The sequence below is a fragment of the Malus domestica genome, chromosome 17, assembly GCF_042453785.1.
Source record: "Malus domestica chromosome 17, GDT2T_hap1".
Lineage (NCBI taxonomy): Eukaryota > Viridiplantae > Streptophyta > Magnoliopsida > Rosales > Rosaceae > Malus > Malus domestica.
The window spans coordinates 23,940,230-23,954,473 of NC_091677.1; the positions used below are offsets into that span (position 1 = coordinate 23,940,230).

Genomic DNA, 14,244 nt, shown 5'->3' on the forward strand with positions numbered 1-14,244 from the left:
GTTTGTGCTTTTGTTTTGATAACTAAAACCTTATTTTGCTTGTGTTTGGTTAAGTGGAATGCCCATATTTTGTAATCGAGATTCTATGGGTTTTATACATTATGTATGGTAAATTCTCTTATGTTTTCCAACTTCTTAAGGATCATTTTGTGAAAATGTATTGGGATTATCATGACATTATGAAAAATATGTAATTATCTTGAGCATTTTTTTATGAGTATTATGAACATGTTTCTTATATTAATGCACTGCTTTGGAGACAATAACACCATGAGCATTTATCAAATTATTAATTTGTTAGAGAAAATAAAAATGGTAGTACATGCTTCAAGAAAAAGACTAACTTGGCTTCAAGAAAAAGACTAACTTGGCTACTTATGAAGACAATAACATCATATGTCATTTCTCATGCATAGGAATGAGAGGAAAAAATAAAATTGAGGATAGGAATTAGCAGGAAAAAATAGAGGGAATTTTTTTAAAATTTATTTATTTTCAGTTTTTTAATCATTTTTAAGAGTGAAATGACTTTATTACCCTCACATAATCTCACTTAACATAAATATTGATGGAATATATGAAAAACTAACGGTATGAGGCAAATCGGCTAAAAAAAATACTTTGTGTTCTTAATTTTCCAATAGAAAAGTTACTAAGTGAAAGTGCAAAAGGAAAATCGACGGTTTACTGAAATAAGTATTGAGTTTGGCTTACATCCCACTTCCCAGATACACAAATGGCGGAAGCTGGTTGGTCGAGAGTACCCAACAAACGTAACAAACTTAAGCTAATTCACATGTGAGAATAAAGCATCTCACGTGTCAGAATCTAAATCCAACACAACACTGCTTTAGTTTTGGTGGATTCGAATGCCCTCCAGTCCATGTCTCTGACGCCTCACTTTCTCTCCTGACTTGTGACTGCTACTCCTTAAATCCCCAAAATACCCCTGAACAACTACCTATTGCCTAAGATATTTCCGTAATTATTCATTTCCTCGAAATCTTGACTCCTCCCCAAGTCTTTCCACCATCAATTTATGACGGCATCGTCGTCCAAAAGCCCCAAAATCTCTCTCTAGGGTTTCACGGGTAAGATCCCAAATCCCTAATAAAATCCCCTTGTTTTTCCCCAATTCGAGCTCCTAGGGTTTCGATTTTGCGGTAATGTACATATTCGGGGTTTCATTCACGTGCAATTTTGGTTTTTTACGGGTTTTTGATTGAGGGCTTTGGTTTTTTAGAATTCACGTTTGAATTTCCAGGAAGGTTGGGGTTTATCTGAGTGAAGATCTGTGCGGTTGGTGTTTGATTATTGTAGGGAAGTTTTGGGTTTAGGGTTTTTTTGTTGGATATTTATTGGTGGGGATTTAGGGTTTTTGTTGGTTTAGCGTTGAACTAATGGCTTCTATGGGTAAGGAGGATGTGGAGTATGAGAGTGATCCGGAGGTAACGAAGCGATCTCTGGCGATGCGGAGAAGGGCAGCGGCCAGCGACGATGAGGAAGGTGAAGAGGAGGCGACGGAGAAGCCGAGGAAGGATCCGAGAGCCGCGGTTCACTCCGATGAATCGGATGATCAGGGTGGGGCGGCTGAGTATGATGATGACGAAGAACTAGAAGAAGAAGAAGGAGAAGAAGAGGAAGAGATTGGTGAAGAAGAAGAGTTTGAGGAGGAAGTTGTGGAAGAAGAGGAGTTGGAAAGATATCAGGAGAGAGGCCGGGAAGGCGAGCTGGGTGGCAGGGTTGAGGTTTTGGCTGTTAAGGAATCGAGTGGTGATGGTCGGAGGTCTGTGGAAGGGTCCGTGGATGAGAATGGGGGGAATGAGGCTGAAGAAGGGGAGGAGAAGAAGGAGAATGAACCATTTGCAGTCCCCACAGCGGGTGCTTTTTATATGCATGATGACCGCTTCAGGGAAAACTCTGGTGGTCGGCACAGGTAATTGTTTATGATTTTTTATTGCATTTGCGGTCATATGAATGTGGGTGTGGTTTGGCGAGTTGTGCTGTTGTAATATAGAAGTAAACTTGTGCAGCTGTGATAGTAGCTCCTTTATGGATCATTGTTTTCCTTCGGCATCACCCCCCCCCCCCCCCCCCCTCCCTTCTCCTCTCTTTTCATGGTTATGGTGTATAGCGCTGTAATAATTTGAAGCATTCTGCTTTCAGTAGGCGAACACGTGGTGGAAGGAAGCTGTGGGAATCCAAAGATGAAAGAAAATGGGGGCACGATAAGTTTGAGGAGATTACTTTGCAGGAAAGGCGCTACGAAGAAGTAATAGTTGTATACATGGTCATACTGCAGAATATTTTGTTCTATAGATCTTTTTTCATCTCTCATCTTTCTGATGTGCACTACTTACTAATTCAGGGAAAGAAACCTTCAAAGGGTCCTTATGTAGGTCGCGGAAGAAACCGAGGTATTGATCGTGGGAGTGCCAGAGGAAACAGGTCTAAAGAATATGACAGGTCTAAAGAATATGACAATAATAATCAGAGACAGGTACCCAAGGGTGTTAGAGGGAGAGGGCCCAGGAGGTATGAACCGGCTTTTAGGAATAACAGACAGGCACCGCCAACACAAAACAAACAGTGAGTACAACGTATTCTTATGGTACTAATATTTCTTTGTTAATTCATGATTTTTTTATAATTAGCTGTCACATTGATTTTATTTTCAGGTCTGGAAAGCCTGCCGAGAAAAACGTACAAAGTAATTTAGAGAGAACATATACTCCCAACTCAAATGCAGAGTCTGGCCAGGTTTCTGCTAGGAAAAATTCCTTCGCCTCAAGCTTGAATTCAGCTTCTCCTCCTTTTTACCCATCAGGCTCTTCCAGTTCCAATAAAGATATCACTCTTACTCCTAAGCGGGATGCACAGGTTGGGAGTGGTAAGAGGAACCTTCGGTCTTCTGTAGTGCAGGAGAGTTTCAATGTGCCCCAAACCAATGCATTGGAGAGAGGAAAGAACATAGCTGAATCTGTCGGTATGAACAAGCTTTATATAAATGACTCTACCAATCCAGCTGCTGGGAAGACTTTGACCAACATAAAAATGTCACCTTCTGGGTCATCATTTGTCAATACTACTCAAGCTCCTCAGTCAAGGGTTCAAGGAAGGGGTGTTATCTCAGGACAAATGAGTTATCAACCGGTGTCTCAGAACCAAATGACAAGAGCTTCTCCATCCACACATCTTCATGCTGGTCAGCGCAATCCTGCTCAAAATCGATCTCAACTGGCTCTGCAAGGTCCTGCTCAGCAGATGGGACAACATCCTGGGAGTGGATCTCAGGCTTCCTCTCCACCCAACACAACCATGTCATCAAATTCCTTCGAATCAGGAGAAGTTGAATCACCTTCAGATTCAAGCAAATCTAAAGGTGCCCTGGTTGCAAAGGGAAAAGGCAGTGTTCAGGGTAGTGCAAGGGGCACTATTTCTTATGGCGGAGCTCCAGTTACGGGACCCACTGGGAGTATGGGTGTTAATCATGATCAGAACTTCCCTGGTGCTCCAGCCTTTTTGCCTGGTAAGTATATTGGATTACCTTTTTAGTACTCCAGAATTATAGAGTTCCCCTTAATTATAGAAGGGAAATTGGGCTTAGTAGCCCTTTTACAAACCCACCAACTAAAAATAACCCTGCTCTCAAAGTGCAATTTCTACTAGCCCTCTTTGACGAAAATACCTTCAAGTTAATATGTTATCGGAACTATTAATACATTATCGACACAGTACTGATAGATTATCGACACAATATGAATACATTATTGGCACAATATTAATACATTATTGACACCATAATTTTTAGTAAGAGGCTTTTCACTTGAGGGTATTTTCGTCAAAGAGGGCTAGTAGATATTGCATTTTGAGAGCATGGCTAATTTTGTTGGTGTATTTGCAAAGGGCTAGTAAGCCCCAATTTCCCTTTATGTGGATGCAAAGTAAAACATAATCTAGGTTAATCATCTGTTTTTGCCCCGAACTGTAAACGTAACAAAACATATTCACTGCTTCTCTGAACTGTCTAGGATTTCACCTCAATGGTGTTCTTTGAACTGCTTATCGATAATGATTGACAGTAGCTAAAATGAGCAGATTAAATTATTAGTGCATATTAAGTTGTGTCTTTTTCTAACATTTAAGCATTCAATAGATTATGATTTGTGGTCTTATCTGGTTGGATGATTGTGCAGTCATGCAATTTGGGGGCCAGCATACTGGGGGTATGGGAGTTCCTGCTGTTGGCATGGCGTTCCCTGGATATGTTGCTCAGCCACAACTTGGTGGTTTAGGAAATTCTGGCGAAATGACATGGTACGTGAATTGCATTAATGATAGTTCTTTCTGTTGGTCTTGTCTTCTTCTTGTTCTTCTTCTTTACGGGAAGTTGATATCTTATTTAGTTCATTTAGAGGTCGCACTTGGTGCGATGGCAAGTGCCTTCGCCCATGAGCGGTAGGTCTCGGGTTCGAGACTTGGGAGCAGCCTCTCCATAAATGGGGGTAAGGCTAGCCGACATTCACCTCTCCCAGACCCTGCGTAAAGCGGGAGCCTTGTGCACTGGGTACGACCTTTAGTGGTTGACTACTCTGCATTATGAATTATTGTCTACTATAAAGAGAATTATGCAAAGGGGTGTGTATTTAATTGAGATTTTGAAAGATTTTAAGAGAGTTGTAAATTTGTTAAGTTTGATGGAGTTCTAATGGAGTTTCATATATCCATGTGAATTCATTCAAAATTTTTGGGGGAGAGGCAAGATTTCTTAAAGCCTTTTACACTATAAAATCTGTTTAAATCCATCAAAATCCTTTTAACTTTTCAAAGTACTTTAAAATCAAATCCTAATTGAATACACATGGATTTTTATACTACCTAAAAACCCTGATTCAATACATCTAGATTTCTATGGAGTTTTATGAACTCCTTTAAAATCTTGGTTGAATACCCATGGACCTCCATGGAATATCCCTGAATTTGTAACCTCACACTCTTTTAAACTCCTAATTGATTACTAATACTAAATATATTTTCTCTATATATCATTTCTGTGAGGAGGTAGGAACTGCTTCGGTGTCATATCTGTCTTGGAAAAATATCTTCAAATATTGCTATGAGAATGGAGTTCAATCTAATGGTGTGATTCCTTTAGTTTGAGAAAGATCTCTGGTGATAATTGTTTGAATTGTTTTAGGTTACCTGTATTGGCGGGTGCTGCAGGAGCATTGGGGGCAACATATTGTCCTCCATATATTACTGTTGATGGTTCTTACCATGGTCGCCCATCTGGACAAACATCTTCTGTGGGTTCCCTGAGGTTGGTTGTATGGCGTCTCTTTGATTATTTATGATTCTGAGATAATGTTCTCTCGTTTACCATAACCTGCTTAGCTTTTTAGATTTGTCTCTTGCTATTATACTATGTGGTTCCTTTTTCGCTTTATTTATTTATTTATCTATCTTTCTTGATTAAACTTCCCTTGTTCAAGTCGAAATAACTGTTTAACGGGTCTTTCTACTGCCACATGGTTAGGAGATCCTATTTTTCAATTATGTTTTTAATAAACATCTATGTCTACCATTCTGAATAATCTTCGTTTATTTGCAGCAAAGAGAATAATGCAAATAAAACCAATAACGAATGGAAGCCTTCACAAAAGCCTGGTATGACATTATATTACACTTAGCTCTGCTTCCCACCTTTTTTTTTTTTAACTCTTGGCCATTGAGTTGGGCATTTAATAATTTATGAATTGTTATGGTTTGGCATTGACATAGTTTTTCCATTACAGAGATTGTTGGAGATGAGTATGGGCAGCGACAAAACAAGCCTCGTAGGCAAGTCATACCTCATGTTTTCAAGAACTAATTATTTGTTTGCCAAACTTGCTCCGCTGATCCCAGGGTTGGGTTAAATTGGAGAGGGTGCATTTTATACATAGACTTTTCATGCAATCTGAATGCTTTTTTCTTTTCAAGTGCAGATATTCACAGATGAATGTGGCCAGTGAAGTACTTCAAAATAATACGGAGCTTGTTTGAATAAGCAGATGAAGGTTCTGTCTTTCCCCGAATTTAACTTTTCTGCTATATTGGGAGTGTGAAGTTCTAAGTTTTGTTCATTTGGTGCTGCAGGCGTTCGTCTGAGCCCTTTGTGATCTTCAGCCTATGTTCTGGGGCACTTTGGGCCAATGTTTTCGAAGATATCTTAGGTATGTCATCCTTGGTCTTTCGTCAATTTGGTTTTACATGTATTTAATGCTTGACACCCCAAAGTGATAATTCTATTTGGATAGGATAGCACGCCAAGTTTCTTCCATGAGTAATGACATTCTATTTTTTTATGAACCAACAAAATGTTCAATTAAATATTTTGGAAAGGCCTGTGTTTCATTTATTTGTATTGTCGAAGAATTGGGCACTACAACCACCATCTGTACGTAGGCCATCGGAAGATTGACACACTGTTTGTTTTATCCTTGTATCGCCAAATTTATTTTACGGCATTGTAATAATATTTAGTTGTATGCTTATATCTCTTTCTTGTCTGTTTCCCTCTTCTTCCTGTCTGTTCCTGCAGTTACCTATGACAAACACCTGCTCATGCTGCACTCAATCTAAGATCAATATTGCGGCGTGATTGTTTACAATTTCGGTAGGAAACGTTTCAAGTGAAAAAAAAAAAAAAAACTTAAATATCTTTGTTCTTGTGAATCGTGGTCGACTGCTGTGTAATACATTTGCTTTTTCTGTCTTCAGGTTTTCTTGTGGTTTGGATTTTTATCGAAAAGCTTGTTTGAAAATGTAGACGGGCTTCCACGTGAACTGATATATAAAAGAAAATGGAAAAAAAGTACAAAGAATTGTTGTGCGGCAGCAGCAGTTCGCTCGGCGATGGTTTCTATAAGTTCTTTCACTTTACATATAGATGCATTGGATTTTTTTGTTACCTATGTTGTTAAAAACCTTTGTGGTAGTATTTTCCTTGTTTAGTTGAGGAGGTATGAAGCTCTGCTTGAACCATCGATGATACTGTAATGACTTGTTTGCTATGAATATGTGATATGTGAATTAATTATGTTTAATTGGAAGAGTAATCTGTGTTTGTTTATATATTTTTTTTTTGAACCGGCCCGGTCTAAGTTTGGCAACCGTCGTGGCGGCCTTTAATCCGCCTCCGGGTCTGAGGCTAGCTACCAAGGCCAGCTTTCCGTCGTCCTCCGGATCAAAGGCCGTCGAACATTTTAAAGGATATTCTTTGCAGCATAACTGAAATGCTTATGGGTACTGAAACCTGAGTTGTTAGAAATGGGCAACGTCAGCATGACAGAAGTTTTGACGATTAAATCGGACACGGATGTATCCCTAAATGAGTATTCATGGTGTAAATAGGAGTTAAACAAAAAATGTTATCGACAAAATGCCACCTTTACTATGCAAACGAAGATTTTGTTAAGAACAGTCGTCTGCAGCTGGTAAAACTGTCGCCCATTTGACTGTTCAAATACAAATAAGCAGTCGTTTACAAATAAACGTGAACGACTGTTCCTAACATCTTACAAATAACGCAATCAAGCTTGAATATGCAATTATCCAAAATAAAAGACACCTGCCGCCACTTGCGGAATACTCGCTAGTTCTTGCAGGACTTGGATTGTCTACCCTTCCATTTCGGTGCCCTTCTCGTGTCCTCCTGTTTGTGTGGTCACGGTTAAGCCACGTCAACATTTTATATTACTATTTCTTTTTGTTTTATTATTTTTATAAAAAAACAATATAAAATGTTGACGTGGCTTAACCGTGACCACATAAAACAGGAGTGCACGGGAGGGCACCGAAATGTAAGGGCAGACAATCCAAGTCCGTTCTTGCAAGGGGATTTGTGGGGCCAGGATAATCAGAAGCATGATACAGATGGAGGACCATGATTGGCTGTGAGACCCCACCGACGCTGCAGTGGGACCCCGAGCTTACAATTTTATTCAGCGTAGGTCAGCTGCAAAAAGACCCCCAGGCCAGACGCAGCAACAGCCAGAAAGGGGCAAAAGTTTTAAAGTAGTCCGTGCTGCTTCCGAATCCGTTTACACCGCACGCGCGATCAGACACATAACAACAATCTCTCTCCGGCTCTAAAACCTCTCTCGGCCATCTTCACACTCACTCACTCACTCTGCAACTTGTGCTTCTCTCTCTCAAGACGAACCGTCGAGATCTTGGAGGCGCAGAGCATGCAGCAAATCCATGTAATTTCTCTCTCCTCTGAAAGCTCCTTTTTGCTTACCCAATCTTTGAAATCTTTCTTTATATGTATGCGTGTATATATGTATGAATTTTCATATTTTCGTTGGGCGGTTTGATAGGGAATGAGCTCCGAATTAATTGCATGATTTCTTGGTAAGTAGTAATCAGTGAATCTTTTATGGTCTGTTTGGCTGCCGAGAAAATGGAGCGAAAGAAAATGAATCAAGTCTCTCGAGTTAGTGAGAATTAGGATCGGAGAAAATTTTAGATTCAGCTCTGACCTTATAGTTGATCTTCATCGATAACTTCGAAGACCGAGAAATTAATGAAAATTTTTGGATCTTGATTTTTTGTTTTGTTAATTTTTAGTACAGAAAAATAAGCATTACTTGAATTAGTTATAATTATTTTCCTGTATGTTCTTGTTGGTTGATTGTGATTACAAATTACAGGGATACTATTTTTAGACATGGATATGGATGTTTAATTAACATAGAATCTGCGTGTTTATTTTTTTGGGTTTCTGGTGAAATGCTGAATGCAGTTACTCCGTTTGATTGCTGAGAGTGCCAAGTAACGCTAAACGGATTAAAATTTCATTCTGTGAGCTATATAAGACTTTAAAGAAAATTACAAGAGCCGAGAGAATTTTGTGCTCTGGGCCAATTTGTTTTAATCTGCTCATTTGCTCATTCTTGTGTATAGAGAAAATCATTTTTCTTTACTCTTGATTGCTGCAGAGACCGAATTAAAAAGGAACTGATGTTCTTCGAAGAATGTGTTTTGAGCTTTTTTCTGTTGTAAAATAGTTAAAAGAGAAAGATGGAGGAAAGCACTAGAGTGGATTATAAGTCGTCGAGAGAAAGTGGAAGTTTTAAGTCTACATTGTCAGGAAGATCCAGCCCTCGAAATTCTCCTTCATTTCGGAGATTGAATTCTAGCCGTACTTCGCAAAAAGAAGGTAGAAGTAGTGGAGGTGTGCAGTGGTTTCGGAGCAATCGGGTACTGTTTTGGTTGTTATTGATTACTCTTTGGGCTTATCTTGGAGTTTATTTTCAGTCCAGTTGGGCTCATAGCAATAACAAGGATAACTTCTTGGGGTTTGGAAATAAAGCAAGGAATGGGAAGTCAGACAATGAACAGAATCTGCGGAGAGATTTGCTTGGCAGCAACAGTTCTGTGGAAGTTAAGAATGGAACCACAGAAAATCAGGTGGAAGATGGTAAAAGGATAGATGTGGTTTTAACAAAAAAGGATAATGGAGTTTCATCTCATCAAAGCGCAAGTCCAAAAAAGAAGAGTAAAAAAGGAGTTCGTAGTCTTCGTGGTAAAGGGAAAGGTAATCAGAAGAAGGCAGTGCAGGTTGATGACCATGAGACAGAGGAGCAGGAAATGGACCTTCCCAAGACAAATACTACTTATGGGATGCTTGTTGGTCCATTTGGTGTTCTAGAGGATCAAATTTTAGAATGGAGTCCTAAAATGCGGTCTGGAACCTGTGACAGGAAGGGGGACTTTGCACGTCTTGTTTGGTCTAGGAGATTTATATTAATATTCCATGAACTTTCAATGACTGGGGCTCCACTTTCTATGATGGAATTAGCAACAGAACTTTTGAGCTGTGGAGCCACAGTTTCTGCTGTAGTTCTTAGCAAGAAGGGTGGCTTGATGCCAGAGCTAGCTAGGAGAAGAATCAAGGTGCTTGATGATAAAGGAAAACAAAGCTTCAAAACTGCTATGAAGGCAGATCTCGTCATCGCCGGGTCAGCAGTATGTGCATCATGGATTGGTGAGAACCATTTTAAGAAATTCCAAGTTAATACATTTGCTGATCTCACAAATTTTGAAGTGTATAACATTAACTATCAATACCTCCGTATTGTTTTCAGTGACCTGATGTTGTATTTACCTCTATAGATTTTGTATCTCTAACGTTGAATGTTGTGCTTGTTTAGTTACGGATTTCAGTGCCTTTTTAGCATCTTGAAGTACAGGTTATACATGTAAAAACAGTATGCTTTCCCATAGAGATTAGTCAGTTTCTTGTAGAATTTTTTGATAGGATTATAAATTGGTCCGATGCCTCCAATCTCCCAGAGTGATTTCCATGTAAATAGTTACAGCACTGTATGGATGGAACAACATATATTGCCTAAATAATTTATTCTGTGTTGGAATTATGTGGTTTTCTATTCACCAACTGCTGACCTCCGATACTTCATCCACTTTCATGCTAATTGATGCAGGAAATATGCATGTTTTCTTTAATTAAGACGGTTTTATTTTTCCGTTCTAGGAGAACAATGACACTGACTAAGTTATTAACCTGATGAAATAGCCATATTATCCTCTGGTTTTTCTTGACCTTATAAGGATGTGTTCATGCACCAGTTATATATACATTTGGAAATCAGTATTCCCTCAGTAATTTGTAAATACATAAATTCCATCTTTTTAACACCTTATTAGTTTATTTTGCATTGATGTGTTTTTGTATTAAGGTTTTCTTAGACTAAGTGACATTTGTATGTGATATTTTGGAATTCTTAAATTTGTAGCTGATTTGATTTGGCTTCGTTTGGTTGTTTCAGATCAATACCTGGATCATTTTCCAGCTGGTGCAAGTCAAATTGCTTGGTGGATCATGGAAAATCGGAGGGAATACTTTGATCGCGCGAAGGTTGTGCTTAACCAAGTGAAAATGCTGGTTTTTCTATCAGAATCACAGTCTAAACAATGGCAAGACTGGTGTGAAGAAGAAAAGATTAAGCTGAGGTCTCCGCCTGTTGTTGTACCACTCTCTATTAATGATGAACTGGCCTTTGTAGCTGGCATAGCTTGTTCACTTAATACTCCATCCGCTAGTACTGAGAAGATGCTCGAGAAGAGACAGTTATTGCGAGATTCAGTCAGAAAGGAAATGGGGTTAACAGATAATGATATGCTTGTGATGTCTCTGAGCAGTATAAACCCTGGGAAGGGGCAGCTCTTGCTTCTTGACTCAGCACGCTTGGTGATCGAAGAAAAACCTGCGAAAGATGATCCAAAAATAAAAAATCCAGTACATAAGCGCCAAGCCCGCTCTACCTTGGGTAGAAAACATCACTTGAGAGCTTTGTTACAAGAATTGAATGATGATGGAGTATCATCAAATGAATTGTCACTGTCCAAGGAATCTGATGTCCAGTTGAATGAACCCCAGAAGAAAATTTTGCCATTACATAATCTCTATACCTCTATTGATAGTACAGGTGCTTTGACTTTCGAAGTCACTCATATGAGGAAAGTGTTGTCAGATAAAGGAGGAACACTCAAACAATCTGTTAAATTTCTTATTGGTTCTGTTGGATCTAAGAGCAATAAGGTCATTTATGTCAAAGAACTTTTGGGATTCCTATCTCAGCATTCAAACTTGTCAAAGTCAGTGTTGTGGACTCCAGCAACCACACATGTAGCTGCATTATACTCCGCAGCTGATGTTTATGTCATGAACTCTCAGGTGATCCATCTTCGTAGTCTTTTAGTAGTTTATGTGAACAGATAACTGCTCCTAAATTATACTTGTTATTATGGATTTTGATGTAGGAGTCCCATGTCATAACAGAATCAACCATTTGTGTTTGTATTGGTTGTTTGAATAAAAATATTTTGTGAGTCTTTAGTTTTTAATCTGTAACACAACTGAGACAGACACGTAACGATATGGTATCTTTGACAGTATTAAGTGAGAACACCGGATAGATTTCAGGTCTTTATAAATCATGTGAAAGTGAAACTACTGTCGATAAATGTTATGAAATGGTTGATTTTGATATCTATCTGGATATCATTTTGTTTTATTACATATGAGGTCTTTGCAACAAAAAGTTATTGAATATGGGAGTAGCTCTGTCCACTGTATGCACAAGTTGTATTCATGAATTCCATTGGTTATGTATGAACTAGGCATACCACCAAATGTTACTGTTCTGTTCAATATGTATGTAGCGGTTCCAATTTATTGCGTTTGTAACCCATTTCTCATTTCAGTTGAATTTATAGTCCTGATTTATGCTTGTATGCATTTCATCATGAATTCCATTTAGAATTAACACAGTTTGTCAAATGGTTCACAGGGACTGGGAGAAACTTTTGGGAGAGTGACAATTGAAGCCATGGCATTCGGTCTTCCGGTATGACATTTTATTCCTCATCCCACTTGGATGATAGGTTTTTTTATGCTGCTGCTAACATTTAGTCTCGCTAATCGAACCTCAAATATGCAAAGGCATGCTACTATATGACTGCTTTATGGCGTAATCTTTCTTTTCGGCTAGGGATAGTATAGCCGTTCTTTTTTGCATCTTGAAAACAAAATGGTGTTTTTTTTAGCGTTGTATGCCTTTTTCCGGCTTCTCCTTGAAAACAACAGAAACAGTTATAAAAGATCTCTTTTGAAGCAAAATCGCATTCTAATACTGATATCGGTCATTTGATCAAATATTATTCTTATGTGTTTGCTTTGATCAGGTGCTTGGAACCGAAGCCGGAGGCACAAAAGAGATTGTTGAACACAATGTAACAGGTCTGCTTCATCCTGTGGGGCATGACGGAACTCGTGGCCTCACTGAGAATCTCCGGTTTTTGCTTAAGAACCCAGCTTCAAGGAAGCAAATGGCACTCAAAGGACGAGAGAAGGTAGAGCGGATGTACCTAAAGCGGCACATGTACAAGAAATTTGTAGACGTTCTCCTCAAGTGCATGAGACCCAAATAACACAGGTAACGGTATGATGACATTTTCATTCTTTTATTTTTAGAGAATGCTGTGAGTGGAATTAATGGAAAGTATGTTACTCTGGCTAATCGATACATATCGAGGATTGATATTTTGATGAAGGCGTGTTATGTGATGAGAGAGATTTTAAAACGTAAAGTTGGGCAAAGCAAAAGAACGTGAATTTGTTTCTACAAATTTTATACAACTGGTTATATGTTAGAGTCACTCGTGATTGTTTCTGGCATATTTGCGAGAAAAGAAGAAATCAAAGAGATAAAAGCATGCCTGGACAATCGACATGGCCTCTGTATCCTCCAGCCAGGCCACCTCCACAACCGCCTATGACGAGGAGGTTACCGCGGCGGAAAACCGCCTTACACTCGTCGCGCTCTCTTGCCATATCAATCCGTCTGTTCTTGGGGCAGCCATTTTAGCTTCGTAAAGGTAGTCCAAGAAATAAGGGACCCTGGGCACCACCTCCTCTTTAGAAGGGTTGGCTGGCTGGGATGGCCGGTTCTGAAAGAAAGGCCCTTGGAGGGTACATCTTTGATTTGCCAATTATGTTAAGACAGGAGCCCCCACTTGAGATGAAGACTGGGGGCCAGCCATTTTGCTGCTTCTCTGGTCTGGCGAACGGTGCTAGCAGCTTCGTCATTGTTGTGCGAGGGAGTTCGAGAAGATCGCGGTGGAAATCGGTTGAGAGATAAAGAAATTATAGACAACGCAACGGTTGAATGCGTGACCAACAAACCGAATATAATACTATGAATAAAACTTTATTAATTGAAACGCAAGAGAACAATACAAATTTGCCAAGGCGACTACATGACCTGTAAGAGTATAATGTGACTAAATTAGTTTTTATGTTAAACCACATGCTACATGTATTTATAGAGAACAAAACCTAAGAAATCCTAATTCATAAGGGTTCGGCCCAAGCCCAAACAATAAAATAAATAACTAGTTTTCCAACACCCTCGACAAACATGTCGTCAAACTCATGGCGGTACACAATGTGAGTTTGCTAACAAGCAGATGTGGATACAAGCTTTGTTAGGTAGACACGATAAGACAAGTTTCGTTAGGCGAACACAACAAGATAAGCTCTGTTAGGCAAACAAGGCAACACAAGCTTCGTTAGGTGGGCAAGGCGAGTCCTGTTAGGTAGACAAGACAAGCAAGCAATTTAAGTGAGCGAGCAACCAAACAATAAACCAATTTCAAGGAAAGGGATCCTCCTCC

At 39.3% G+C, this 14,244-nt stretch overlaps 2 protein-coding genes across 4 annotated transcripts; both read left to right on the forward strand.

Annotated features, from left to right (window-relative positions):
• Window positions 1-969: 969 nt before the first annotated feature.
• On the forward strand, window positions 970-7,094 carry LOC114819157 (protein MLN51 homolog). Of its 2 annotated transcripts, none has more exons than XM_070817743.1 (12): window positions 970-1,936; window positions 2,167-2,272; window positions 2,369-2,589; window positions 2,679-3,529; window positions 4,197-4,317; window positions 5,198-5,320; window positions 5,612-5,667; window positions 5,796-5,841; window positions 5,988-6,059; window positions 6,139-6,215; window positions 6,584-6,658; window positions 6,763-7,094. In XM_070817743.1, exons 1-9 carry the CDS (start codon window positions 1,401-1,403, stop codon window positions 6,043-6,045), a joined length of 2,118 nt encoding a protein of 705 aa, XP_070673844.1. In that variant the 5' UTR covers window positions 970-1,400; the 3' UTR covers window positions 6,046-6,059; window positions 6,139-6,215; window positions 6,584-6,658; window positions 6,763-7,094. The 2 variants fall into 2 exon arrangements, with proteins under 2 accessions (XP_070673844.1, XP_028954769.2); XM_029098936.2 differs by having other exon boundaries at window positions 2,170-2,272.
• Window positions 7,095-8,008: 914 nt separating this feature from the next.
• Window positions 8,009-13,158, forward strand: LOC103405493 (uncharacterized). 2 transcript variants are annotated; one of them, XM_008344500.4, is made up of 5 exons: window positions 8,009-8,246; window positions 8,985-10,033; window positions 10,836-11,743; window positions 12,360-12,416; window positions 12,754-13,158. In XM_008344500.4, exons 2-5 carry the CDS (start codon window positions 9,067-9,069, stop codon window positions 12,997-12,999), a joined length of 2,178 nt encoding a protein of 725 aa, XP_008342722.1. In that variant the 5' UTR covers window positions 8,009-8,246; window positions 8,985-9,066; the 3' UTR covers window positions 13,000-13,158. The 2 variants fall into 2 exon arrangements, with proteins under 2 accessions (XP_008342722.1, XP_070673843.1); XM_070817742.1 differs by having other exon boundaries at window positions 8,012-8,246; window positions 9,054-10,033.
• Window positions 13,159-14,244: the final 1,086 nt, after the last annotated feature.

What these genes read in the sequence shown, in the direction of transcription:
- LOC114819157 (XM_070817743.1), top strand. Translation starts at nt 1,401, where the DNA reads ATGGCTTCTATGGGTAAGGAGGATGTGGAGTATGAGAGTGATCCGGAG. An exon ending in AACTCTGGTGGTCGGCACAG is followed by an intron (nt 1,937 to 2,166) that starts GTAATTGTTTAT and finishes TTCTGCTTTCAG; the next exon opens with TAGGCGAACACGTGGTGGAA. An exon ending in TGCTCCAGCCTTTTTGCCTG is followed by an intron (nt 3,530 to 4,196) that starts GTAAGTATATTG and finishes ATGATTGTGCAG; the next exon opens with TCATGCAATTTGGGGGCCAG.
- LOC103405493 (XM_008344500.4), top strand. Translation starts at nt 9,067, where the DNA reads ATGGAGGAAAGCACTAGAGTGGATTATAAGTCGTCGAGAGAAAGTGGA. An exon ending in TTTATGTCATGAACTCTCAG is followed by an intron (nt 11,744 to 12,359) that starts GTGATCCATCTT and finishes AATGGTTCACAG; the next exon opens with GGACTGGGAGAAACTTTTGG. An exon ending in CCATGGCATTCGGTCTTCCG is followed by an intron (nt 12,417 to 12,753) that starts GTATGACATTTT and finishes TGCTTTGATCAG; the next exon opens with GTGCTTGGAACCGAAGCCGG.